Source organism: Arvicola amphibius, chromosome 1 (genome assembly GCF_903992535.2).
Source record: "Arvicola amphibius chromosome 1, mArvAmp1.2, whole genome shotgun sequence".
Lineage (NCBI taxonomy): Eukaryota > Metazoa > Chordata > Mammalia > Rodentia > Cricetidae > Arvicola > Arvicola amphibius.
The window spans coordinates 103,155,953-103,183,574 of NC_052047.1; the positions used below are offsets into that span (position 1 = coordinate 103,155,953).

A 27,622-nucleotide genomic window follows, 5' to 3' on the forward strand; every position below is an offset into this window, starting at 1 on the left:
TGTACTTCCCACTTTCTCTTCTATAAGGTTCAATGTGGCTGGCTTTATGTTGAGGTCTTTGATCCATTTGGACTTGAGTTTTGAGCATGGTGATAGATATGGATCTATTTTCATTCTTCTACATGTTGATATCCAGTTATGCCAGGACCACTTGTTAAATATGCTTTCTTTTTTTTCCATTTGATATTTTTTGCTTCTTTGTCAAAGATCAGGTGTTCGAAAATGTGTGGATTGATATCCGGGTCTTCTATTCTGTTCCATTGTTCCTCCTGTCTGTTCTTATGTCATACCAGGCTGTTTTCAGTTCTGTAGTTCTGTAGTAGAGTTTGAAGCCAGGGATTGTGATGCCTCTTTTATTGTATAGGATTGTTTTGGCTATCCTGGGTTTTTGCTATTCTAAATGAAGTTGAGTACTGTTCTTTCGAGGTCTGTGGAGAATTTTGCTGAGATTTTGCTGGGCATTGCATTGAATCTGTAGATTGCTTTTTGTGAGATTGCTATTTTTAATATGTTAATTCTCCTTACCTAATAGCATGGGAGATCTTTCCATTTTCTGGTGTCTTCTTCAATTTCTTTCTTCAAAGATTTAAAGTTCTTGTCATAGAAGTTTTCCACTTGTTTGGTTAGAGTTACTCTGAGATATTTTATGCTATTTGTGGCTATTGTGAAAGGTGTTGATTCTCTGATTTCTTCCCCAGCTCTTGTATTATCTTTGTACAGGAGGGCTACTGATTTTTTTTTTTTTAGTTAATCTTGCATCCTTCTACATTAATGAAAGTGTTTATAAGTTGTTGAAGTTTCTTGGTAGAATTTTTGGGATCACTTATGTAAACTATCATATCATCAGCATATAGTGAGAGTTTGACTTCTTCTTTTCCAATTTGCATCCCCTTGATCTCCCTTTGGTGTCTTATTGCTCTAGCTAGGACCTCAAGAACTATATTGAATAGGTATGGAGAGAGTGGACAACCTTGTCTTGTTCCTGATTTCGGTGGAATCGCTGGGAGTTTCTCTCCATTTAGTTTGATGTTGGCTGTTGGCTTACTGTATATTGCCTTAGTTATGTTTAGGTATGTTCCATGTATCCCTGCGTACTCCAAGACTTATATCATTAAGGGATGTTGTATTTTGGCATCTAATGAAATGATCATGGGTTTTTATTTTTCAGCTTGTTTATATGGTGGATTACGTTGACAGATTTTCATATGTTGAACCATTCCTTCATCTGTGGGATGAAGCCGACTTGATCATGGTGGATGATGGTTCTGATGTGTTCTTGGATTCAATTTGCCAGTATTTTATTTAGTATTTTTGCATCAATGTTCTTGAGTGAGATTGGTCTCTATTTCTCTTTCTTAGTATTGTCTTTCTGTGGTTTGGGTATCATGGTAATTGTAGCCTCATTTGGCAATGTTCCTTCTGTTTCTATTGTGTGGAATAATTTGGGGAGTATTTGCATTAGTTCCTCTTTGAAAGTCTTGAATTATTCTGAGCTGAAACCATCTGGTTCTGGGCTTCTTTTGGTTGGGAGACTTTTGATGACTATTTCTATTTCTTCAGCAGCTATAGGTCTGTTTAATTTGCTTATCTGGTCTTGATTTAATTTTGGTGATATTTATCCAGAAAGTTGTCCATTTCCTTTAAGTTTTCCAATTTTATGGAGTACAGGTTTTCAAAGTATGACATGATAATAATCTGTATTTCCTCCGTGTCTTTTGTTTTGTCCCCCTTTTCATTTCTGATTTTGTTAATGTGGATATTCTCTGCCTTTTGGTTAGTTTGGATAAAGGTTTGTCTATTTTGTTTATTTTTCTCCAAGAACCAACTCTTTGTCTCATTGATTCTTTGTAGTTTTCTTTGTTTCTATTTGGTTGATTTCAGCTCTCAATTTGATTATTTCCTGCTGTCTAGTTCTCTTAGGTAAGTTTGCTTCTTTTTGTTCTAAATTTTTCAAATATTCTGTTAATTCACTAGTGTGGGATTTTTTTCCAGCTCCTTTATGTAGGCTTTTAGTGCTATGAACTTGCCTCTTAATACTGCTTTCATTGTGTTCCATAAATTTGGATATGTTGTGTGGTCATTTTCATTGAATTTTAGGAAGTCTTTAATTTCCCCCTTTATTTCTTTCTTGACCCATTGATGATTCAGGTGAGTATTGTTTAATTTCCATGTGTTTGTGGGCTTTCTGGAATTAGTATTGCTGTTGACTTCTAGTTTTTAACCAAGGTGATCTGAAAGGTACATTGGGTTATTCCAATTTTTTTTGTATTTGTTGAGGTTTGTTTTGTTACCGAATATTTGGTCAAATTTTGAGAAGGTTCAATGAGGTGCTGAGAAGAAGGTATATTCTTTTCTGTTTGAATGGAATAGTCTATGATGTCTGTTAAGTCCATTTGAGTCATAATATCTGTTCTCTTATTTCTCTGTTCATTTTTTGTCTGATTGACCTGTCCAGTTGTGAGAGGGGAGTCTTGAAGTCTCCCACTATTAATTTGTGAGGTTTAATGTATGATTTAAGCTTTAGAAGTGTTTCTTTGACATATGAGGGTGCCCTTGTATTTAGGGCATAAATATTGAGTATTGAAATTTCCTCTTGATGGATTTTTCCTGTGGCTAATATGAAATGTCTTTCTTTGTCTCTTTTGACTGATTTTAGCTTGAAGTCTATTTTGTTAGATATTAGGATAGCTACACCCGTTTGTTTCTTAGGTCCATTTTATTGGTATATTTTCCCCAACTCTTTATTCTGAGATGATGTCTGTCTTTGAGGTTGAGATGTGTTTCCTGTATGCAGAAGAAGGATGGATTCTGTTTTCATATCCAATCTCTTAGCCTGTGTCCTTTTTATAGGTGAGCTGAGTCCATGTACGTTAAGGGATATTAATGACCAGTGGTTGCTATCTTCTTCTAATTTAGTTTTCATCGTTGGTGATGTTAATTTGTGCATTTTTTTTTCTTTTTCGGGATTTGTTGTAATGAGATCACCAATTGTCTGTTTTTTGTTGGTGTAGCCATCTTCCTGGGGTTGGAGTTTTCCTTCTAGTATTTTGTGTAGGGCTGGGTTTGTGGCTAGGTATTGGTGAAATCTAGATGTGTCATAGAATATCTTGTTTTGTCCTTCTATGGTGATTGACAGTTTTGCTGGGCTGGCATCTGTGGTCTCTTACTACTGCATAATGATTGACCATGACCTTCTGTCTTTCATTGTCTCCACTGAGAAATGTGGTGTAATTCTGATAGGTCTACCTTTATATGTTACTTGGCCTTTTTTCTTTGCAGCTCTTAATATTCTTTCTTTACTCTGTATGTTTAGTGTTTTGATTATTATGTGGCGAGAGGACTTTTTTTTTGATCCAGTGTATTTGGTGTTCTATAAGCTTCTGGTATCTTCATAGGCATATCTTTCTTTAGGTAGAGAAAGTTTTCTTCTATGATTTTGTTAAATAAATTTTCTGTGCCTTTGAGTTGAACTTCTTCACCGCCTTTTATACCTATTCTATGATTGGCCTTTTTATTATGTCCCATATTTCATGGATATTTTGGGTTAAGCTTTTGTTAGATTTAATGTTTTCTGTGACTGATGAATCTATTTCCTCTATTGTATCTTCAGTGCTTGAGATTCTCTCTTCCATTTTTTGTATTCTGCTGTTGATGCTTGCATTTGTGGTTCCTGATCTTTTTCTCATGATTTCTGTTTCTATAGTTCCTTCAGCTTGTGTTTTCTTTATTGTTTCTATCTCAGTTTTCAATTCCTGAATAGTTTCTTTTATATGCTTAATTTCTGTTTCTTGGTTTTCTTTAAATGATTTGCTGATATCTTCCATTTTTTTTGTTTTTTTCCTCCATTTCTTTAAGGTAATTTCTCATTTCATCTTTAAGAATTTCAAACATTCTCTTGAGGTTATTTTTTAGATCATTTTCTTCTGCTTCATCCATATTTGGTTGTTCAGGTCTTGCTTTTGTAGGGTCTTTAGGTTTTACTGGTATTGTGTTGCTCTTTGTGGTGTAGCATGCGATCTTACCATTTCTACTCATCTTTTCCTCTAATAGGTGTAGCTGGGGATGTCTGAGATTCTGTTGAATAATCTTCTAGGTGCCAGTGAATCCAAAGCTTAGATGGTTGTTCCTTGTGGTACAGTCAGTGTCACAGTTCTAGTTACCCTGTTAGTTACTCCTGTTCTTGCATATAGCTTAGTGCTCCTGTGCGTTGGTCTGCTCCCTTGGAGTTTGCTGTCTCAGGCCTACTTTGGCCTAGGTTGCTGGCTTTGATCTGTTTATGTAAATCCTGGTCTGGATCTCCTCCTGCTGAAGTCCCTGGCTTGGAGTTGGTCCTGTTGTTGTGGAGATCTCTGTCTCTGGATCTGGTCGCTGGCTCAGTCCTGATCTGCCAGTGTTCTGGGACTGGCTTCTGCTCCTGGTGGAGCTTGTCCTCTCTGTGTCCTAGGTAGCTGGTTCAGTCCCACTCCAGTTCCGGTAGAGATCACAGACTCTGAGTCAGGTCGTTGGCTCAATCCTGGTCTGCCATTGTCCCAGGACTGGGTTGGCTCCCAGGACTGGATTTCCTCCTCAGTTTTTTCGTTTTTTGAGACAGGGTTTCTCTGCGTATCATTGGCTGTGTTAGAACTCACTCTGTAGGCCAGGGTGCCCTTGAACTCACAGAAATCTGCCTGCCTCTGCCTACCAAGTGCTCTTTCTTCTTATTTTTAAAGAACTTTTCTCTGTCTATTTTCCTTTTTCTCCCAAGCCTGTGTATATTTTTAAACACACTGTAAACTGTTTAGAGGGTTTTGGGTTTTTTTTTTTGTCTGAATCTGTCTTTACTGTATATCTTTCTTTTTTTGTCCACATGAGTCTTTAATTTGCTAAGTGGTATGGCTAGGATTAAAGTTGCAGCTTTGGCAGCTGGATCCACTCCTCTCCTTGGCTTCCTGAAAGTCTAGTTTCATGGCAGAGGTACTGGCAGGAGCCACATTTTTTTACTCCAACCCTATGGAGTTTCTAGGTCCATAACCACCAAGAAGCATGCCAGGGATGCTCATAAGCTACATTTAAGTGTTTGTTGGCAGGTCCTCTTTAAAGAGCTGCAGATTTTTGCTGCTAATGCTGAGTCAGGAATCCTCTCTTAAACAAACAGAGCCCACCTGAGAAAATGCTGTTACCAAGCAGCTGTACTTGACAACTCTGTTCTTTTTTCTCTAGAATCCCTTTTTTAAAAATGCAAAAAAACACCTCTCTCTGGCTTTAAATGGAAATTCTTGCCAAACGTTTGGGTGCCATTATGTAAACGGAGACTGCACTTTCATTTCCCAACCACCCTGACCCAATTAATCACACAGAAACTATATTAATTATAACACTGCTTGGCCAACGGGTCAGGCATATTCCTAGCTCTCTTATGCTTTAAATTAACCCATTTCTATTTATCTATGTATTACCATGAGGCTTACGGGTACAGTTCTGGCATCTTTCTCCTTCTGCAGCTACGTGATGTCTGCCTGACTCCACCTTCTTTCTCCTCTATCTCTGCTTGGATTCTTGCCTTGCTATATTCTGCGCTGCCATAGGCTAAAGCAGCTTTGTTAGTAACCAATGATAATAAAACGTACTCATAACATACGGAGGGGAATCCCACATCATACATTCATTCTCACATACTACTGCAGCTTTTCTGTGTGCAGCACAGTTGTCCACAGGCACATGTCCTGTTTCTTTCATGGAGTTTTCACTGTATAGGAAAAAAACAATTTTTATATAGCTAAGCAGTTTTGTAAAAATACTTGTTTGGGGCTTTGGATTTGTGTGGTTTTTGTTTGTTTTGTTTTGTGACAGAGTCTCTCTGTGCAGCCCTGACTCTTCTGTTTCATGTTGGCCTTGTTTTCACAGAGATTTGTCTGCTTTTGCCTCTCTAGTGTTGGAGTTAAAAGTGTGTGCCACCTTGCCAGGGTATAAAATACTTGTTGAAGGAAAATGCTGGAGTCATGAATAGTAGCAGAGATAGGTTGTTTGGTTGAACCTCAAGATTGGTGTGGTAGTGATCATGATACTTTCTGTAGGAAGTTAAATTTAAGATGAAATTTAAATTGTGAATAACGGTAAACTAGGGGAAGGCACTGTACACTAAAGGAAGAACATAGATCATGGACTTCATTCTCCTCCATGACTTTTTTTCTATGCCATAATTTCTCTATTCACTTACTTTTCATTTTCATTACAATTTAGAAAAATGTTGAAGTATAATTATAACTGTTGAGAATAGTACTGAGTTTTTTTTCCCCAGTCCTAAGGAAAAATATCAGTTTTTTGACTGTATGATAGTTTGCAGTTTTAGTTCTGTCGATTGTCAGGCAGTGAGGCCATGGAAGACACCAGTTTTGCTGTATTAAGTCCACCTGTGATTTTATGCTTATGTAATACATTGACTCTTACAAAGAGGTAAGTGGCATATTTTTACCTAAATATGTGCTCCTATTTAAACTATTTGAGTATACTCTACGGAGTAATGTCTAAAATTCATTGGTTGGAGATCATAGTTTTATCAAGTTTTTTGTTTGTTGTTTGTTTTGTTTTGGTTGATTTTTTTTTTTGAGACAGGGTCTTATTATGTGGATGTGACTGACCAGAACCTTGCCACCTAGGCCAGGCTGACCTTGAACTAGCTTGGGTTTTCTTTTTCTACCTTAATAGTATTGTATAATATTGTCATTGTAGCAGAAAAAATTCTTTTAAATATGAGGGAAATTCAGAAAATAAAATTAATCTATCAATCAGTTCACTGTTTCTCATTTAAAAACTACATGTTGTTCATTCTTCTAAGTTATAAAATATAATAGAAATTCTAGAACTGACTGAAATTTTTGGTAAGTTAGAAAAAATGGTTTGAAAACAAAGTTGGGTGGAAAAAGTAAATGATCAATAATTCTTTGTCTTGCCCAAGAGTTTCTCAGCACAGTATCAGGTGAGGTGTGGCTTTGCTTGGAGCCGTCCAGAGCCAGTGCAACGCTGGCAAGACATGTCATAGCAGGGGCAGATGAGAATACCACCACTGTGTTCTGTTTTAGACAAAATAGGCATCTCAGGCATACAATGATTTTTGTTTTTAATACAGTTTTTCTGACTGAGCATTTTATATAAGTCAATGTAGCTGAGAAAATATGCTTTAGAAGTATCTAGCCTTTGTCTTTATTTCAGTACTATCATAGTCTTGAGTGACATAGTTCTTCTCTTAAGTCTGAGCCTTATTCAACTTACCTGTAAAATAGGAAACTATCCATAATTAAGTAATACAAATTGGTCATAATGTTGAAAGTCGACATAACTCATTTGTTTTACAGTTTCATTTTGTCTCAGGTTATAATGTTTGTGTTCTTTTTATTCCATTACTAATAATATAATGCCCTACTCATGAGTTTTATAGAAATAGAATATTCCGTGAACATGTGCAAAAGTATTACATACAAGACAGCATGAGATAAATTTACAGTAATGAATGGGATAATCCTAGTGACCAAAAATCTAGCCAATTTTTTTCTTACCTTCCTTCCTAATACTTTTCTGTCCTTCTTTGAATTTAGGAGTATGTATCCTGTTTGGAAATCTTTTCTTGAGGGAACAATGCAGGTAGCCCAATCTCGGATCAATATATGTGAAAACTATAAAAACTTCATTTCTGAACCTGCAAGGACAGTAAGAAGCTTAAAAGAACAGCAACTAAAACGGGTATTGTTTCTATTTTCTGTCTTCTTTTTTATATATTTTATACTTATAATCAGTAAAGTTATGTTATAATTGCATTTAAAACTTAGAACTTTAAAAAAAAGTGTGTTCACAAATGTTCCTGGGTAGCATTTTTACCAGGATTTTTTAAACATGTGCCTGTTTTGTTTACTCAAGACAGGGTTTCTCTGTGTAGCCCTGGCTGTCCTGGAACTCTCTCTGTAGACCCAGCTGCCTTGAACTCAGAGAGTCATTTGCCTCTGTTTTCCGAGTGCTGCAATTAAAGGCATTATGCGTGTTAAATACTTACATTCTTAATCCCACTAAGTCTTGAAAAAGTTTGCATTAATCAGTCTTAATTTCAAGTTGGGCCATTTTGGGAAACTTAAAAGAAAGAAATTATGACAGCACATGATATAATAAAATGCCACAGTTCTTTGTAAGAAAATAAAGAAATTAACACATTTTGCCAAATATACTTGTAACTTTAATTTTTAAAAGTCTAGTATAGCTGGGAATGGTGGTGCACACCTTTAATCGCAGCACTTAGGAGACACAGGCACATGGATCTTTACGTTTGAGGCTATACTGATACACATAATGAGTTCCAGGCCAGCTTGGAAATATTATGATATAAACCCAGATTGTCAGCCGGGCGGTGGTGGCGCACGCCTTTAATCCCAGCACTCGGGAGGCAGAGGCAGGCGGATCTCTGTGAGTTCGAGGCCAGCCTGGTCTACAAGAGCTAGTTCCAGGACAGGCTCTAAAAAAAGCTACAGAGAAACCCTGTCTCGAAAAACCAAAAAAAAAAAAGAAACCCAGATTGTCCTCCCACAAAGCCCAACTTCTTGATGCCATTGTGGGAACTCAGGTCTGTTTCCCTGGTATATCAAAGCCTCTCACATTTTCTTACTCTGCCTAGTTTAATTTCTCTTAGCCTGAAATAAAACTGCATTAGGTCCTAGGGAGAAAAGCTAGATATTTAAATTGTGTCCTTTTTCTTGATAAATTAGGTTTTACCATGATACCTGATAAAGTTCTTTCTTAGAAATTACTAATACTTCAGAAAATAGTAAAGTAATTACTTAAGGAGGTGACATTTCAGGAGTCATACAATGTTTGGTTTTAATTTTATTTGGATTTTCAGAAATTAAAAGAACCCTCCTATTCTATAGGCCAAAAACGATTTCAGTAGTCCAGAGTTAATATTAAATATTTATACATGTGCATACAAATTCTTTCTCTTTCTAGAATACTCATCTAATATCATTTGGCTTAAACATATTTGTGTAAGAGTATCTGTGACTTATCTCTGCCAAAGATGATCACTTTCAAAGGAAGCATGGTAAACAAAGTATACAACCCCTGCCAATGATTTATTTTTTTCTTTTTGGATTTTTTAAACAGAGTTTCTCTATTTAACAGCCCTGACTGTTCTGGAACTTGCTCTGTAGACCAGGCTGGCCTCGAACTCACAGAGATCCACCTGCCTCTGCCTCCTAAGTACTGGGATTAAAGGCCTTCATCATACACAGCTTTGTCAATGATTTGTAGTTAGAGGAAAATAAGAGTGTATGAGTTTGTTTGTGTCTGAGGTTTGAGTGGTTTTATAGGAGTAGAAGGTAAAACAGAGACTTTATTCTGATGTCCTGTCCTAGTGTAAATACCACATTTCCAGTTTGACAGTACATTTGCAAAATCTAATTCAGTTACTGGAGTTTCATCTTTTTTCAATAACACAATGTTTTGAAAGAATATTACTACTTTTGATGGCTTTTCTCTTTCATTATTGGAATAATCTTAGACCTGAATCTTACCAACATTCCTGGGCAAGGAGTATTTTATGAGATTAAACAATTCTCTTTCCTGTGAATGACCTTGTTTTATATTGTAGTTGATAAGGCATTTATGTGCCATCTAGAAAATTTTCGAACATTATGTACCTATTGAGGTACTTGTCAAAGCTTTGGGACCCATAATAACTGACATCTTCTTTAAGCTGCCTTAAGCCCAGAGGAGACCGTGTTAGTTTATATATCTAAGATTTCTGGGATTTCATGTACAGATAGATCCAGGATCTCAAATGCTTGTATTTAGAATTCACATTAAAATAAAAATCCACCAGTTTTTTTTAGCAATGTGTTTCTTTTTTATTTAATAATAGTGTTATTAGTGTGTATGATATGTGTGAGTGTGGGTGTGCATGTGTGGAGGTTGAAGGACAACTTTCAGGAGTTTATTCTCATTTTACAATGTGATCTGGGCATCTGATTGAGCTAGTTAAGTCTGTGCAGCAAGTATTTTTACCTGATGAACCACCTCTCTGGCTTGATAGTCTCTTACTTTCTCTTTAAGCAATTCTTCTCACTAGGCTATAGGTAGGCAACCTTAGATTTATCTTCTTTCCTTACCAAAGTTGATTTCCATACTGACTGAATCTTTTAGTTGGTATTTAAATAAATATTTGGGGGGAGGTGTTGTTTGTTTGTTGAGACATGGTTTCTCTGTGTAACAGTTTTAGCTCTCCTGGAACTCTATAAACCAGGCTGGCCTTCATCTCAAGGAGATCGGCCTGTCTCTATCTCCAAAGAGCTGGGATTAAAGGCTTGTGCCACCACCTCCTAGTTTTAAATAAATCTTATTGTAGTTTTTTGGTTTTGGAATTTTCTACTCACTTAAAAAAATAGAATTTAGCCAGGTGGTGGTGGGGTACGCCTTTAATCCCAGCGTTCAGGAGGCAGAGGCAGGCAGATCTCTGTGAGTTCGAGGCCAGCCTTGTCTACAAGAGCTAGTTCCAGGACAGGCTTTAAGCTACAGAGAAACCTTGACTTGAAACCCCCCCCCCCAAAAAAAAACAAAAAAAAACCTTATGCTTCTGATATAATTTTTTTATGTTTTTCTTTTATTTTGTTTTCTTCTTTAAATATTTCTTTCCTTTTTCGTTTGTAGTACTGCGGGTTGAACACAGGACCTTGTGTGTACTAGGAAAGCTTTCTACTATTGAGCCTTGAGCCATATCTTGACCTTTTATTTTATCATGTTAAACACATTTATCATAATTTTACTGTATGAGTCATACTGGTCACTTTATTATTGGACATCTTGTCTTGGTTTCCATCATGTGGGTCCCAGGAAATCAAACTCAGTAATTTGGGCCTACTGTATACTGGATACAATGGATAAAAACTTTCAAGGTTCTGGGACATCTCTGCCAAAGAGACTAGAGTTTTACAGGCTGGCAGATTTCTAGCCCTAATCCTATTGGGGTCTTTTGTGATATTTTGTTTGTGTTTTAACAAATAAAGCTTGCCTGAAGATCAGAGTGCAGAGTTAAACCACTAGAGGCCAGGTCGTGGTGGCTCACACTTTTAATTCCAGGGCTTGGGAGATAGAGGCAGAGGGATCTCTGTTAGTTCAAGGCCGTCCTGGGTTACATGAGATTGACTGTCTAAAAGAGAAACAGAGCTCATACAAAGGTGATCCCCACACTTTGGACTCCACACCTTTAATCCCAGCACTAGGGTGGTGGAGACAGTGATATGGCTTGGTGGAAGGAGAAATATAGGGTGGGATCCCAGTGCAATCTGAGGAACAGTCTAAAGCAGTCTGAAGATGTCGTCAGTCAGAGGATGCAGTCTGAGGAGGCAGTCTGAAGACGGGGTCTGAAGACAGGATCGCCTCTTTGGTCTGAGCATTGATAGAAGTAAGAACTCTAGTGACTGGACACTCTGATTCTCTGATCCTTCAGCTTTCACCCAAGATAGCCTATTCCCAAGTTTTTATTAAGAACAATTAGAATTCGTGCTATAGGGGTCTGGTTTGGGTCATTCTCAGGTTTATTGTACTTTCTCCTATGGACTTAACTGACACTGTGGGATACTTACCCACTGTCTCTGCTGACAAGACTTGTCCTCGCAGAGCATGTGGCTGCTCTGACCCTCTTATCTCTGCTGAACACTTGGCCCCTCAGCTACTGTCTACTACGTTTATTGACGTTTCATCCCACACATGCTTTTCAGAAGCCAGCTAATGACTCGGGGAAATTGTATTTTTTTTTTCTTTCTTTCTAGAGCTTTATTTTATAAGTTACTGCTTTTTGGGCAAGCTTTTTCTACAGAATAGAAGACTAACACCAATTTATGTTTATAGCCTTTTTAAAATTTTGAAATATATACTATATGTGTGTGCACGTATGTGTATGTGTGTATTGAAGTCTGTTCTCTCCTTCCATCATGTGAGTCCCAGGAATCAAACTCCGGTCGTCAGCTAGGCTTACCCACAGAACTACCTCACCAGCCCTAATTGTAGTCTTTGTGCCATGACTTAGTAACTGCTGTAAATGGAGAAAAAAAGCCAGGTGGAAAGCTCATCTGGGTATGCATCCTTTCTCCCAGGTCTCCCAGTCGCATGTCTATGTGTGCCGTAACCACTTACATGCTTAGCTGGCTGTGAGGAGATAGACTGACCCACGCTATTCTCTCACTGTCAGGATTCATTTTTGGCCGAAGTATTCTTTCTGCAGCATTTTAAACTTTATTTTTATCTTTTAGTTTATGACAAGATCTCATTTTATACCTCTAGCTGACTTGGAGCTTACTATTGACCAGCCTAGCTTTGATTTTGTGGCAGTTGCCCCACTTCAGCCTCCAATTGCTGAGATTACAAGCATGCCACAACATGCCTGGCTTCTCTGTGACATTTTAAAGCTCATGTCCCAGGGGCTGGTGAGTTTGCTGAGTGGTTAAGAGCACTTGCTATTCTTGTAGACTAGGATCTGGGTTTGAGTCCCAGCACCCACATTGTGGTTTACAACTGTCCATAACTTCCAGTTCCAGAGGATCTGCTGTCCTCTTCTGACCTCCACAGGGCAGTAAGCATGTGCAAGGTGCACATACATATGGGCACACATAAAATAAAATGAATAAATCTAATTTAAAAAATTAAGTTCATGTTCTTTTTAAAATTTTCTCTGTTTTGTTTGGTTTAAAAAATAGTACTTAGAGATAAACACATAGACACATTGTAATTATTGTCTATGCTAACAGAAATTATAGCCAGGCATTGGTAGCATATGCCTTTAATCTCAACACTTGGGAGGCAGAAGCAAATAGATCTCTGAGTTTGAGGCCAACCTGGTCTGCAGAGGAATTTCCATCTACAAACCAACAAACAAATAAATTTCATATATAGTTATTATCATGACTTCAGGTGTTTGGTGTTATTGCTGTTGCTGGTTTTGTTTTGTTTTGTTGACAGTCCAGGCTGCCCTAAAACTCACTATGGAACCGAGGCTGACTTTGAACTCCTGATTCTTGTTCTGTCTCCACCTCCCAATTGCTGGGATTTTAGACATGTACCACGACATTCCACTCAGATAATTTATTTTATGCTGACAGTTGCTTATAAGTTAAAACAAGAGCAATAATAGTTGAAAGCTTTTAGCTATTCTTCTATTTCCTTACCTATATTTTTCTCTTTATAATAGAATATACTTACCATCCTTGAAATAATTATAAAAGTAGCTCAATAAAATATATACTCAGCTTGCAAGGCCCTCAGTTTGGATTCCTCTGGCACCACACAAACATACATAAAGAATCAATTTTTTTTAGCATCTTAGAGTTTACAAACTGATACCATATCTAATATAGTCGCAGTTGATTTTCATAACAACGTGAATAGGAATATGTTGCATTTTATAAATACTAAAATTGAAGCCAAAATATTTAACAGATTTAGATAGTAAATAGCAAAACAGTAATGTGAATATGCTCTTTGTTAATTCTGATGATATAATTTATAAAAACATTTCAAGTCTAATATTTAAACAGATCTATAGAAAAATATTTGCAAGACCTTTACATAGTAGATTTCATTCTTTTAATCATGTTTGTGGTGTCAGGATGTGCACTTGTGTGCAGCAGGTGCCTGAAGAGTCCTCAAGAGGGTGTTAGATTCCCTGGAGCTGGAGTTACAGGTGGTTCTGAGCTGTGCAGTTCAGGTGCTGGAAATCAAACTAGGGTCCTCTACAAAAGTAGTACATGTTTTTAAACTACTGAAACATCTCTATAACCCCATAGTAGATTTCATAGTTATCTTAACTCCTTTAATCCTAATACTTAAAATAGACTTTATTAAGATTATGAAAAATAGTTACTTTTTTTGATTTTATTGTCAAGATGTTTGCAACAAATTGAGTCTTTTCATAGTTGCTTTTCCTAACTTAATGTCAGCAACAGCATTGTGGTTATTTCCAAAGAATGATGGATAGGCAAACTATGACACTGCTTGATACAGTACTTGAGATGGAAGTACTAGCTGTTCACCAGATTTTAATTTGCCACTCAAGGACTATAAATTGCTGATTTTTCTCCCGAGTTTCCAACCTGAAGGCATTTTACTCAGTCTTTAGGATGAACTCATTTTCTGTAAGCCTGAAAACTAAATTTTTAATATTGCATTTTTGTATTTTACAGTGTGTGGACCAGTTGACAAAAATCCAAACAGAATTACAAGAAACTGTGAAAGATTTAGCAAAAGGTAAAAAGAAGTACTTTGAGACTGAACAGATGGCTCATGCAGTAAGAGAGAAAGCTGACCTCGAAGCAAAGTAGGTATTTTAGCATTTCTAAGAGAACAGTTATGCAAATAAATGTTATCTTTACCAATGCTTTGTTCTCACTTAATAGAAGGTCTGTGCTTACTCTTAGGTTGTGCTGGATTTGTTTGACCTTCATGTATTTTATGCAGTAGATGATTTTTTTCTTGTATTAGCTAGTTTTATCTATTTTAATATGGCAAAATAGGGGTATTTGATAATTAAATTGAGTTTTAAAAAGGAAATAAAATAAATAAACATTATGTTTACAGACTTCAGAACTTAATGACAGTTTAAAGTTGCTGATATATCTGACAGTGTTTAAGAGCCCAGTGTTGATCATGCTGGCCATAATTGTTGAAAACCTCTGTGAATCTCACGTATCATTGGAGGATCGTGGTGTATCAAGTAAGGCTGGACCCGTGTAAAAGCTTTTCTGAAGCACTGGGGTTTTCTCCCCTCTTTTTTTTTTTTAACATGAAATTTAGTATATGTACAGTTTCATCTGTGCTTTAGCAGTTGGTTAATATCACCTTCGGGTGTATGCATTATAGTTCTTTATTTTGACAATAATAGGAAATGAAGGCACTATACTTAGTTATAAGATATATAAATCACACAAAATAGAGATTTTCCAAGACCACTTGATAACATCTATGCTTGGAAGAGCAAATTTCACATCAAGCCAAGAAGTACATTTAGTTTGTAGTCTAACTCAGGTGGTGGCGGTGTCGTTTTCCCATTGGCTGATGTCCGTCCTTACAGTCTTGTTCAGGTGACTGAATAAAAATTGGTGCACAGGAAATGAAGGAAAGTTTCTACTTTAGAGGACTGCTCCAGTCCTCTAAATTCCTGGGATAGAGCAGTGGGGCTTTGTATAAACAGAAGTTTTACTGGGTGGGGAGAATTAAAACATTTGCATAACAATTTGGAGATATAAAAAATAAAAAAGATTTGAATTCCTTGTCCCAAACACAAGTTTTAGAGTGTCTGTTGGGCGGGGGAACCTCATATTTGATATTTCTTACATTGGTGAAAAAACCATCAATACCACCACCACCTGTGCTGCAGAGCTGGATTCTGAAAACTTCTGTGAACAAAAAAGCTAAGACTTGTGTTCATAGTGCTTGCTTGCACAAAATCTGAATTCCGTGGCTTAAAGTCAAACAGCCTATTGTACTCTTCTTGTGCATCGTGGCACAGGAGATATTTCTCTAGCGTTTTTATATGCAAGAAATTTTAGATGTGTATTTTTGTTAATTTTCTAGAATTTCATACACTTGTACAATGTATTTTAATTGTATTCATTCCCTCTTTTCCTCCTAATTCTTCCCACATCCATGTCAACCTCCTATCTCTTCACAACTTCATGTCCTATTTGTTGTTAATCACCCAGAGTCCAGTGTACTGCCAATTTACTCATGGGTGTTGGGCTGTTACTGGGGTGTTACCAATTACCAGGGGGCATACTCAAAAAAACCTGACTTTCCCACCCAAGAAGCTCATCAGCTATATGTTGGGGCTCTTGAGCCTCTTCCCCCTCTACACTAGAATTTTTACTTGATCTTGTGCAGGTCTTACGTGGACAACCACAGCTTCTCTGAGTTCATGAGTGCAGATGCCCTACCGTGTTCAAAAGACAGTTGATTCACTCCAGTACTATATCTGCAAGAAATTTAAACAACTTCATTTCTTAAAAAATTGGTAGACGCCTAAAATTTAATTTAGCTCAAAATGACGGTAAATGAATGATCATCACATTTTTAATCCTATAGGGGAACATTTAACATTTCCCTAATTACATTTCTTGGTTTTATTGTTCAATTTTTTTTAGTATATAATTATTTTATGTAGTTCACTAAGCTCATCTTCTCTCTAAGACCTAAAAGGTTTTTTTATTTCATTTACTACTATTACTACTATTAACTATTATCATCATCATCATCTATGTGAACATAAGACAGCAAGATTACAAATAGTTGTCAGCTGTCCTGTGGTTACTGAGAACGGACTCCAAGTTGTTTCCAAGAACAAGTGCTCTTAATTGCTAAGCCATCTCTCCGGTCTTGACCTGAAGTTTTCAAATTGGGAAAATCTCCTCAGTCACAGTGGGCTTTGTGAACTTATTCTTTAAACTTTTCACAGTTTAGGCCAAGAATTCTTAGATTGTAGAGCTTATGTAAATACCTTGGGTAGCCATGATGCAAAGGGTGAAAATGAAACATTGACTGGCTCCTGAGAGGTCCAGCTCACTTCCTGGTAGAGCCTAGGTGACAGCTGTGCAACCAGAGCTGCCTTCATGGCGCCAATGCAAAGCAAGACATGTTAGGTCAGTATGCAATTTCTCTAGCTATTAATTTAACTAAAAAGTATTTCAGGGGCTGGAGAGATGGCTCAGTGGTTAAGAGCATTGCCTATTCTTCCAGAGGTCCTGAGTTCAATTCCCAGCAACCACATGGTGGCTCACAACCATCTATAATGAGGTCTGGTGCCCTCTTCTAGCCTGCAGGCACACATGGGGACAGAATATTGTATACATAATAAATAAATAAATATTTTTTAAAAAAGTATTTCAGTTTTTTCATTCATTCACTCAGTGCTCATTGAATTAGTAGTTTATTTTGGGTATTATCAGTATAGACATCAGTACAATAAAGTAAGCTTTGTGCCTTCGACTTTGGAGTCTAGAATAAGAGTTTTATTTAAACATAATTTTATGATTTGTTAATTAACAGTAAATTCAAAAGAAGAAATGCCTAAAACACTCATTTAGTAACTATTTATAGAAATAATATGAAAACACTAACGAAAGTTTAAAAGATGAAGATTAATTTCTTGTAATGATAAGGGAAGCCTTTATATAAATAGTGATGTTTGAGCTTAGTATAATTTTTCTAAGTAGAGAAGTGAGTATCAGGAAGGGAGCATGAAGATTGGGCTACAATATTGATAGACAATTTGACAGATTGTGATAGATACAGTAGGAAAGGTCATAGAAAATAGAGACACAGTTGAAGGAGTCAGTGAACTCCATTTTAGAGGTACAGATTCTGAAGACCCAGTTAGACATGGTGGCATGGGTGTGTTTAATAAGTGGTCAAATGTTTGCTCCTGCATAATAGTTTAGGACTGATGATTTCTTTGGGAGTCATTTGCTCATCAGATTTTATAATACCTGTCGTTGAGGATAGGTACTATCTTTCTTTATATGTATGTATATATGTATGCAAGTGCACATGCATGTCTGTGTATGACTGTGAGGAGATCAGATCAAAAGTCGGTTTCAGTTGTTTTCAGTTGCCTTCCACCTTAATTTTTTGGACAGAGCTCTCATTGAACCTGACACTCACTGATTTCAGCTAGGCTGGCTGGTCAGCAAACCCTAGGGATTCTCCTGTCTCTGCTTCCTCAGGATTGATATTTGAACTCAAGACCTTGTACTTGTATGCCAAGCATTTAGCCAATTATGCCATTACCCAGTCCCAGATAATGCCTTCAAAAATTATATTTATGTATTTAATTATCTTGTGTGTAGGTGCACATATATGTGCACATGTGTATGGACACAGGTATGCCACATTGTACATGTAGAGGTCAGAGTACAACTCAAGAGTCTGCTCTCTTCTTTTACTATATGGTTCCTGGGGATATAATATCAGACTGGACAGCAAGCACTTTTACCCACTGAGCCATCTGAATAGCACCCTGTCATGTCATGTCATCTTGTTTTTTTGGAGGTGGGGATGGTTTGAGACAGGGTTTCTCTCCAAAACCGTTCTAGCTGCCCTGTAACTCACTTTGTAGACCAGGCTGGTCTTGAACTCACAGAGATCCACCTGCCTCTGCCTCCCAAGTGCTGAGATTAAAGGTATGCACCACCGCCATCTGGTGTCTTATTTTTGTCATTAATATTACTATAATACTGCTCAAGGAATATGTGCAGATTAGCAAATGAAACAGAAGTCAGAAACTTAGGGCTGGAGAGATGGCTCAGAGGTTAAGAGCATTGATTGTTCTTCCAGAGTTCCTGAGTTCAATTCCCAGCAACCACATGGTGGCTCACAGCCATCTGTAATGAAATCTGGTGCCCTCTTCTGGCCTGCAGGCATACATGAAGACAGAACACTATAAGCAAAATAAATAAATAAATCTTTTTAAAAAAAAGTCAGAAATTTAAAATCTTGCATTAGAATATCTATGTACAGTGTAGCCTGTTTGGATAATGTCTACAGAAAAAGGACAACTGAAAGTATTTTCTTATTCTAAACAGGCACTTTCTTACCTTAAATCCTCTGGCCTTTGTTTTTTGAATCAAAATTAATAGAAATATGATCAATAAAAACAAACCCCATAGATATAAATATGACAAGGTAGGAAATGACCAGAGTCAAGAATATCTTAAATTTTGTTTGTCTTAATTGAACCTAGGAGTTCATACTGCTAGGCAAGTGATCTAGCTACAAACTTAAATTGCCTCAGAAGAACTCTCCGCCCCCCCTTTTTTTAAAAAAAAACAAACAAACAGTGGAAAAGGGTTAGGGAGAGGGCATGTTTGTCCCTGGATATCGTCTCTCCTTAGAATTAAGAGTCTTCCTTTGCTACTCTTCAGAGATTCACTGCTTTGTTTTCCAATCCCAAGTGGTCTGACTGTACTTAATATTAAGGCATAGCTTCCAGCACATGTGTTGAATTCTCCCTTGGCAATCACCATGACACTGCAGTAAACACAAACTTTGCAACTTCAGAAAAATCACTGGTGGCAATCTTACCAAAAGCAATCAACAGATTAAAAGCAATGCCCAGCAAAATCCCAGCAAAATTCTTCAAAGACCTCGAAAGAACAGTACTCAACTTCATTTGGAAAAGCAAAAAAAAAAAAAAAAAACCAGGATAGCCAAAACAATCCTGTAATATAGAGGCATCACAATCCCTGACTTCAAACTCTACTACAGAACTACAGAACTGAAAACAGCCTGGCACTGGCGTAAGAACAGACAGGAGGAACAATGGAACAGAATCGAAGACCCAGGTATCAATCCACACACTTTCGAACACCTGATTTTTGACAAAGAAGCAAAAAATATCAAATGGAAAAAAGAAAGCATGTTTAACATAGTACTTGCATAACTGGATATCAACATGTAGAAGAATGAAAATAGATCCATATCTATCACCATGCTCAAAACTCAAGTCCAAATGGATCAAAGACCTCAACATAAAGCCAGCCACACTGAACCTTATAGAAGAGAAAGTGGGAAGTACACTTGAACGCATTGGCACTGGAGACCACTTCCTAAATATAACCCCAGCAGCACAGACACTGAGAGAAACAATTAATAAATGGGACCTCCTGAAACTGAAAAGCTTCTGAAAAGCAAAGAACACAGTCAACAAGACAAAATGACAGCCTACAGAATGGGAAAAGATCTTTACCAACCTCACAGACAACCTCACAGAGGTCTGATCTCCAAAATATATAAAGAACTCAAATCGGTCATCAAAGGAACAAATAATCCAATAAAGAAAATGGAGTACAGACCTAAACAGAGAACTCTCAACAGAGGAATCTAAAATGGCTGAAAGACACTTAAGGAAATGTTCAACATCCTTAGTCATCAGAGAAATGCAAATCAAAACAACTCTGAGATTCCATCTTACTCCTGTAAGAATGGCCAAGATCAAAAACACTGATGACATCTTATGCTGGAGAGGTTGTGAGGTAAAGGGAGTACTTCTGCATTATTGGTGGGAGTGCAAGCTGGTACAGCCCCTTTGGATATCAATGTGGTGATTTCTCAGAAAATTAGGAAACAACCTTCCTCAAGACCCAGTAATACCACTTTAGGGTATATATCCAAAGGATGCTCAGTCATGCCACAAGGACATGTGCTCAACTATGTTCATAGTGGAATTGTTTGTCATAGCCAGAACCTGTAAACAACCTAAATGCCCCTTGACCGAAGAATGAATAAGGAAAATGTGGTATATTTACACAATGGAGTATTACACAGCAGAAAAAATAATGACGTCATAAAATTTGCAGGCAAATGGATGGAACTAGAAAACACCATTTTGAGTACGGTAATCCAGACCCAGAAAGACAATTATCATATGTACTCACTCATAAGTGGATTTTAAACATAAAGCAAAGAAAACCAGCCCACAAATCACAATCCCAGAGAACCTAAACAACAATGAGGACCCTAAAAGAGACATACTTGGACCTAATCTACATGGGAAGTAGAAAAAGACAAGATCTACTGAGTAAATTGGGAGCATGGGACCTTGGGAGAGGGTTGAAGGGGAGGGTAGAGGTAGGGAGGGGAATAGAAGAAAATGTAGAGCTCAATAAAAATCAGTAAAAAAAAAATCACTGGTCATGGTAGTCTTGCTTATTCACTTAGTGTTTGACTGTTGACTTTTTTCTATGTAGTTATCTCTAGTCTTGAAATAAATAAGCATATATATATATACATATATATTTAAAATGCAAACATATTTTTACTACTAATGGTTATGGTTTCTTTCACAAAATTAAGGGTACCAGTACTGAGTGGAACATGACTAATTGAAGAATCAGAATCACACAGGGCAGAGTCCAAGGATCTTCTTAGTTATTTCAGAATACCCTTAGAAGTGAAGGGGGGAACACAGGTTGGCAAGCAAACATGAACAGTTTATTGGGGACGGGGTATCCCAGAGCCTATGGAATGCCTTCTGATATTGTCCAGCTTGTTAACAGATGAAGGCAAATAAGTGTCACTCTTGGTTTCCTACTTTTAACTTAGCTTTAGAACAGTATCTTGAAAAAAATTAATTTAAATTAAGTAGTTATAAAGTTAATCTCACTGTAGAGTCTATAATCTTTTAAAATATGCTTTTCTATTTTTATCATAGGTCTAAACTTAGTCTTTTTCAATCAAGAGTCAGTTTACAGAAAGCAAGTGTGAAGGTGAGTTTTTGTTTTGTTTTGTTTTTGATTTTCAAGACAGGGTTCTTTGTGTGGCAGCCTTGGATTTCTCTTTCCAGACCATGCTGCCCTTGAAATATGCCTGCCTCTGCCTCCTGGAGTGCTGGGGTTAAAGGCGCCACTATGCCTGGCTGAAGGTGAGTATTTGAATAGTATACATCACAAATGGGAAGCCACTTGGTTTTTAAAATAAACAATTGAATCTGTCAATAGTAGAGGTAGGTTATTTCTACCCTGGAAAGGCATTTTAAGGTCAGTTACTCAAACATGAGCTGTCTCTCCCTATACTTGGAATTTTCCACATAGCTGTTTGACACTTTGGGCACAGCTTGCTTTTCAAGACTACTTTAGGGATAGATGTCTATCCATACCTGCAATTATATCCTTGTCAGTTAGTTTAGAGATACAATACAAGAACTTTAGGAAGTGCTCAGAATCTATTTCTCTCAGACAGAGACCCTTAGCAGGCCTTCTGGACCAAATGAAAGTAAGTGTTCATATGGGCATGCAAATTGAATACCTAAACTGCTGAGGCTCCCCAGCAGAAGACAGTTTTTCTGGCACATTCGGCATGTTTAAATAGTTTCTGGATAGTGAGTTAGCTTAGCAGGTAATGGCATCTTCAGCAAGCCCGATAACCTGAGTTCAATTTCCAGATCCTACAAAATGGAAGGAGAGAACTTACTTCCTGTGCGTTGTGTGTTATCCTCTGACAAGCATGCATAGTATGTGTGCATATATTGCCAACAAATAAAGAAATGTTACAAAAAATCTAAATAGTTCTTAAAAACTATTTTCTAACTCTACTAGGTTTACCAGTACTTTGGAAGGTAATGTATCTGGTTTCAAACCTATTTATTTTCATACCTGAATAAAATGAACAAAATATTTTGAGTTTCTCCATAAAGCTTCAGAAGTATATTAAATATAATTAAGGTACTTTAACTGTCATATAGGGTTTTGTAGACATTAATATGTACCTGTGTCTGAACCAGACCTGCACATAATGACATCAGCATAGACAAGGGAAATCTCACATGGTCTCACTCTTACATAAAGAGCGACAGGTCTTCAGACAGGGAGAATTCATTTCTTCCAGGGACAAACTTCTGTATAAATTGCACAATCTCAAGTGATCAGCCTGGATCCAGATGTATTTAAAAGTAAAGCTAAATGTATTTGTATTCACTTGGTGTGCTATGTATATTACCTATATGCAAACATGTATATATGTATGATTAAAGAAAAGATCATGAATTTGGGAGGGGACACGGGGAACATGAGGAAGCACAGAAATTATAGATGCCATGCTCATATATGAAATTAAAAAACCAATTTACAAAACCATTTGATAATACTCTTCCATATGTAGTTATGTTTCATTTCTTAGTAATAATTAATGCTTTCTCTATACCTGAGGCTTTTTTTCTACTTGGTTCTTTATTCTTAGTGAGATATCATTCATTAATCACCAATACCCATCCCATCTTCCTTGGCAGGGCCTTGTTTATTTAGTCCAGATTATTTCAAAGTCAAGAGCTTCCTGCTTTCGCCTACCAAGAGCTGGGTTTACAAACGTGCTGTCGTGCTCCTAAGAGTAGTAGTCATGTGTGTTTTGCAATGTAATGTCAGTTTGCATTCATTTATTGTTTTTGTTTACTGTGTTGTAGTTAAAAGCCCGACGATCTGAGTGTAATTCCAAAGCTACTCACGCAAGGAATGATTACCTTCTTACGCTAGCCGCAGCAAATGCACATCAGGACCGCTACTATCAAACAGATTTAGTTAACATTATGAAGGTAATGCAGTTATATTTGTGCTAATTTTGCTCCATTAAGAATAAAACCAGCTTGTGAACTAGATATTAGGCATGAGGAATTGAATTATAGTGTTATAGTTATTTTGTATCTTATTGGAATGTACTTGCTGTTGTTTGGTTGATTAGGTAGTATCTTTGAACTGGTTTTTCATGTAAGAAACTGTTTAGGGCTGACATTAAAGCTTAGCTATTACCTGGCATGTGTGTGAGGTTCTAGGTTTGATCCATAACACCACAAAAAGAAAGAAAAAGAAAATATTTAAACCCAGATCACAGTAAAGGATTGTATTGTTTTTAGCCATTATTAATGTACAAAATAGAAGATGGGTATGTAAGATGGATTAGAGAACTGCTTCCGAGTGATTTCCTGAGACTGGAATCAGTGGAATCGATAAAATAATTAAGCTATGTAGAGTCTCCAAGTATGTACCTAGGGCGGACTCTAGCCGTGTCTCCAGACTACGTCCTCCAGCTGCACTACCTGTACTTGTCACTTCAGCTGTGAAGGGAAAGGGTAGAAGAGTAGAGAAACATTTTAACATGCTACCCACTTTCAGTTACGTTTCATTTTCTTTTTTTCTTCAGAGCCCAAACATTAAACTATTTTTCTTTTGAATTTTCAACATATCCTTTTCATATGTATGTTTTTTGTTTGTTTGTTTGTTTGTTTGAGACCTGTAGCCCTGACTATCCTGAAACTCACTCTGTAAACCAGGCTGGCCTTGATCTCAAAGATCCTCCTGCCTCTACCTCTTGGGTGCTGAGATTAAAGGTGTGCACCACCACCCCTGCCTCAGATCTATGATTATGACTGTGCAGCAAACACTGCTATGTTGAATTGTTTGCTAAGGGCTCAGCAGTTAGAATTGGGGCTACAACTAGCATGGGCATTCTTTCCCTCTAGCTCCGGGAAAGAGATCAACTCTGTCCAGAAACCACAAGTTCGTTTCTTGAAAGTAGAGGCAAGGCATTTTCTGGGATCCTCAGGGAAAAACAAATGTTGGAGGAAGTTACTGGACTAAGAAATACCATACTGCACATTTTTTTCTTGTTTATTTATTGCTCAGAATTCCCTTTTCATCCTAACTATTCTGTTATGATTACTGGTGATCAGAATGCAAGTTACAGTAATGAGATCGGGGAATTAGAGGAGAACTCTGCTTCCACCCCACTCCCCACTCCCCCCAAAGTACTGGAGCCAGACTTTCAGCTGTTTTAGGTCTTACTAAGTGTTAAAGGTACTACAAAGTTACAAGGGCCAGCTGCAAACTCCCATTCTAACATGGTTTCTCTAGAGAATACTATTTGTAATTTCAAACAGTGTATTTGATGAAAATGTAAGCCTTTAGTATAGGTTGTAATTGGAAGTAGTAATTCTTTATACCCTATATGTGTTTTCTGTTAAATCAGATGTGATAAATACAAATTGAATATCCTTTATTTGAAATACATGGGATCAGAAGTGCTTCAGAATTTGGAGTATTTTGGATTTTAAATATTGGAATCAGGGATGCTATGCTTAAACTAAATATATTACCCTCTGTATATACTTTTAAAATTGACACATATTAGCTTAAGCAGCAGCAAAATAAAATCCCAGGTAAAGTGTGTGTAGCACAGTGGTACACACTGAGCATCTGCCTTACATGCATAAGACTCTGGCTTCAGTCCGTAGCACTGAGTTTTATAAAAAGGTAAATAGTAATTGTTTTAATTAGGGTTTCCATTGCTATGAAGAGAATACACAACCACAGCAACTCTGGTAAAGGAAAACATTTTATTGAGGTGGCAGTTTACAGTTTCAGAGGTTTCGTCTGTTATGGTGGAGAGCATGGCCGTGTGTAGGTAGACATGTTGCTGGAGAAGGAGCTGCTGTGACACAGGAAGTAGACTGTTTCACTGAGAGTATCTTGAGCATAGGAGATCTCAAACCCACCCTGCTCCAGGGACACACTTCCTCCAAGGCTATACCTACTCTAACAAAGCCACACCTCGTAATGGTGCCACTTCCTTTGCGGGCCATTTTCTTTGAAACAACCATAGAAATCATACCTTATATGCTAAAATTGAAACTACATCAAACATCAAAAACATGGTTTTGTTGTTGTTGTTGTTTTATGTGTGGGTTTTTTTTGGGGAGGGGGGGTGTTGAGACAGGGTTTCTCTGTTGCTTTGGAGCCTGTCCTGCCTCTAGTAGACCAAGCTGGCCTTAAACTCACAGAGATCTGCCTGCTGTGCTGGGATTAAATGTGTGTGCCACCACCACCTGGGTAAAAAAAAAAAAAAATGGCCTTAATAAACCAGGTTTATTCTTTAAATTCATTTTGCCAGGTAAGGTGGCACATGCTTTTAATCCAGTACTTGGGAGACATAGCAAGTTCTAGAATAGCTTTGTAGGGAGACCCTGTCTCAATGAAAAAGGAAAAAAAATCTTCATTTTCTTTTCATGGTAATTCTATGACCTGCAGGATTAGAAAACTTGAACTAACATGCTTTTAGCTGCCTAGTAAATGTTTATCACTGAATTTACAGTGTACTCATACACTTTCAGGGGGGAAATGTCCCTTTTTATGAATGGATGTCATGGCGATATGGCCTCAGGATCTTTGGTGTGAGTGTGTGTGTGTGTGTGTGTGTGTGTGTGTGTGTGTGTGTGTGTATAGTAAGATGGGTAGTGTTGCAGAACTATAATCCTAATACTTGGATCCCTGAGTCCGGAGGACCCTACATTTGAAGCCATCCTTTTATATGTAGTGAGTCCCGGGCCAACGTGACCTACATAATACATCTCATAAAATCTTAACCAAACAAATACACAGGATATATGCTTATTTACTTAATCATGTGCAGTTAATAGTCACAGTGTGGTAGTCACTGAGCTAAGTCATGGAAGAGGCAAAAACAAGTTAAAGAAGGTTTTCAGTAGCACATTCTCTATCATAAATAGGTTGTAGAACTAGTCCAAAGGGGTAGTCAACACTGCTCAGATGTTCTTTCTATATTTCTCTAGTTAACATTTCCTGTGAATTTCAACTATTATTTCAGGTTTTTTTTCTTCAAACAAGTGACACCTCTCTCTCTCTCTCTCTCTCTCTCTCTCTCTCTCTCTCTCTCTCTCTCTCTCTCTCTCTCTCTGTCTCTCTCTCCCTCCCTCCCTCCCTCCCTCCCTCCCTCCCTCCCTCTCTCCCTCCCTCCCTCCCTCCCTCCCTCTCTCTCCCTCTCCCTCTCCCTCTCCCTCTCTCTGTGTGTTTGTGTAGGCTGAGGTAAGATCTTACTGTAGTGACCTTGATGTCTGTCATTGAACTTGAGGTTCTCCAGCCCCAGGATTACAGGTGTGGATTACATTATGCTTCCATGTCTGACTATTTTTTTTAACTTTAGTTTTTTCTTGGATTGTGGACATAGCTCAAGAGATACAGTGCTTTTCTAGCACATACAATGTCATAATGCCCTGGATTAGATACCTATCATCAATTAAGCGGGGGGTACTTTCTTCTCTTATTCTACCCCCAACCCTTTCTGGTTTATGGATGTGTGTGTGCACCTGTGTACTCATGGAGAATGGAGGAGAAGGTGGTATACCTTCTGCCTTACTTGCTTGAGGCAGGATCTCTCATGGAACCAGGAACTAGGCTGGCAGCCAGTAAGCCCAGTGACCTTCCTGTGTCCCCCCCACTTCCTCGCGGGCTAGGGATTTGAACTCAGTTCCTTCTGCTTGTGCAACAAGTGTTCTGCTGTGTCCAGGAAGGCCTAGTTGTTGGGTTTTTTTTAATTTATTTGTACATTTTATTTTTTTTATATTTAAAAATTTCCATCTCCTCCCCTTCTCCTTCCCCTTCCCTTCCCTCCCCTCCATCCATACCCCCCTCCCTCCCTCTCCAGGCCAAGGAGCCATCGGGGTTCCCTACTCTATGTTAAGATCAAGGTCCTCCCAACTCCCCCCAGGTCCAGGAAGGTGATCAACCAAGCTAAGAAGGCTCCCACAGAGCCCATCCATGCAGAAGAATCAAAGCCCAGCGTCTTTGTCCTTGGCTTCTCAGTCAGCCTCCACCGTCGGCCACATTCAGAGAGTCCGGTTTGGTCGCATGTTCCATCAGTCCCATTCCAACTGGAGTTGGTGATCTCCCGTTAGTTCTGTCCCACCGTCTCCATGGGTGAACGCACCCCTTACGGTCCTGACTTTCTTTCTCTCCTTCTGCTCCTCATCAGGACCTTGGGAGCTCAGTCCGGTGCTCCAATGTGAGGCTCAGTCATTTTCTTCATCTATCGCCAGGTGGAGGTTCTATGGTGATAAGCAAGAAATTCATCAGTATGGCTATAGGAACTGGCCTTTTCAGGCTCCCTCTCCTCAGCTGCCCAAGGAACTAGCTGGGGGTGTCTCCCTGGAAACCAGGAAACCCCTCTAGAGTCAAGTCTCTTGACAACCCTCAGATGGCTCCCTAAATTAAGATATATGCTTCACTGCTCCCATATCCACCCTTCCTGTATCCCAAGCATCCCATTCCTCCAAGCTCCCCCCATT

At 37.9% G+C, this 27,622-nt stretch overlaps 1 protein-coding gene across 3 annotated transcripts in view; it reads left to right on the forward strand.

The window, feature by feature from the left end:
- Fchsd2 (FCH and double SH3 domains 2) overlaps nt 1-27,622 on the forward strand; it is a 259,952-nt gene that overhangs the window by 118,758 nt on the left and 113,572 nt on the right. For all 3 annotated transcript variants that reach the window (XM_038325845.2, XM_038325826.2, XM_038325835.2), the window contains 4 exons: nt 7,572-7,716; nt 14,190-14,323; nt 21,209-21,263; nt 22,952-23,080. In XM_038325845.2, coding sequence (XP_038181773.1) covers nt 7,572-7,716; nt 14,190-14,323; nt 21,209-21,263; nt 22,952-23,080 — 463 coding nt within the window. The remainder of the gene's footprint in view (nt 1-7,571; nt 7,717-14,189; nt 14,324-21,208; nt 21,264-22,951; nt 23,081-27,622) is intronic.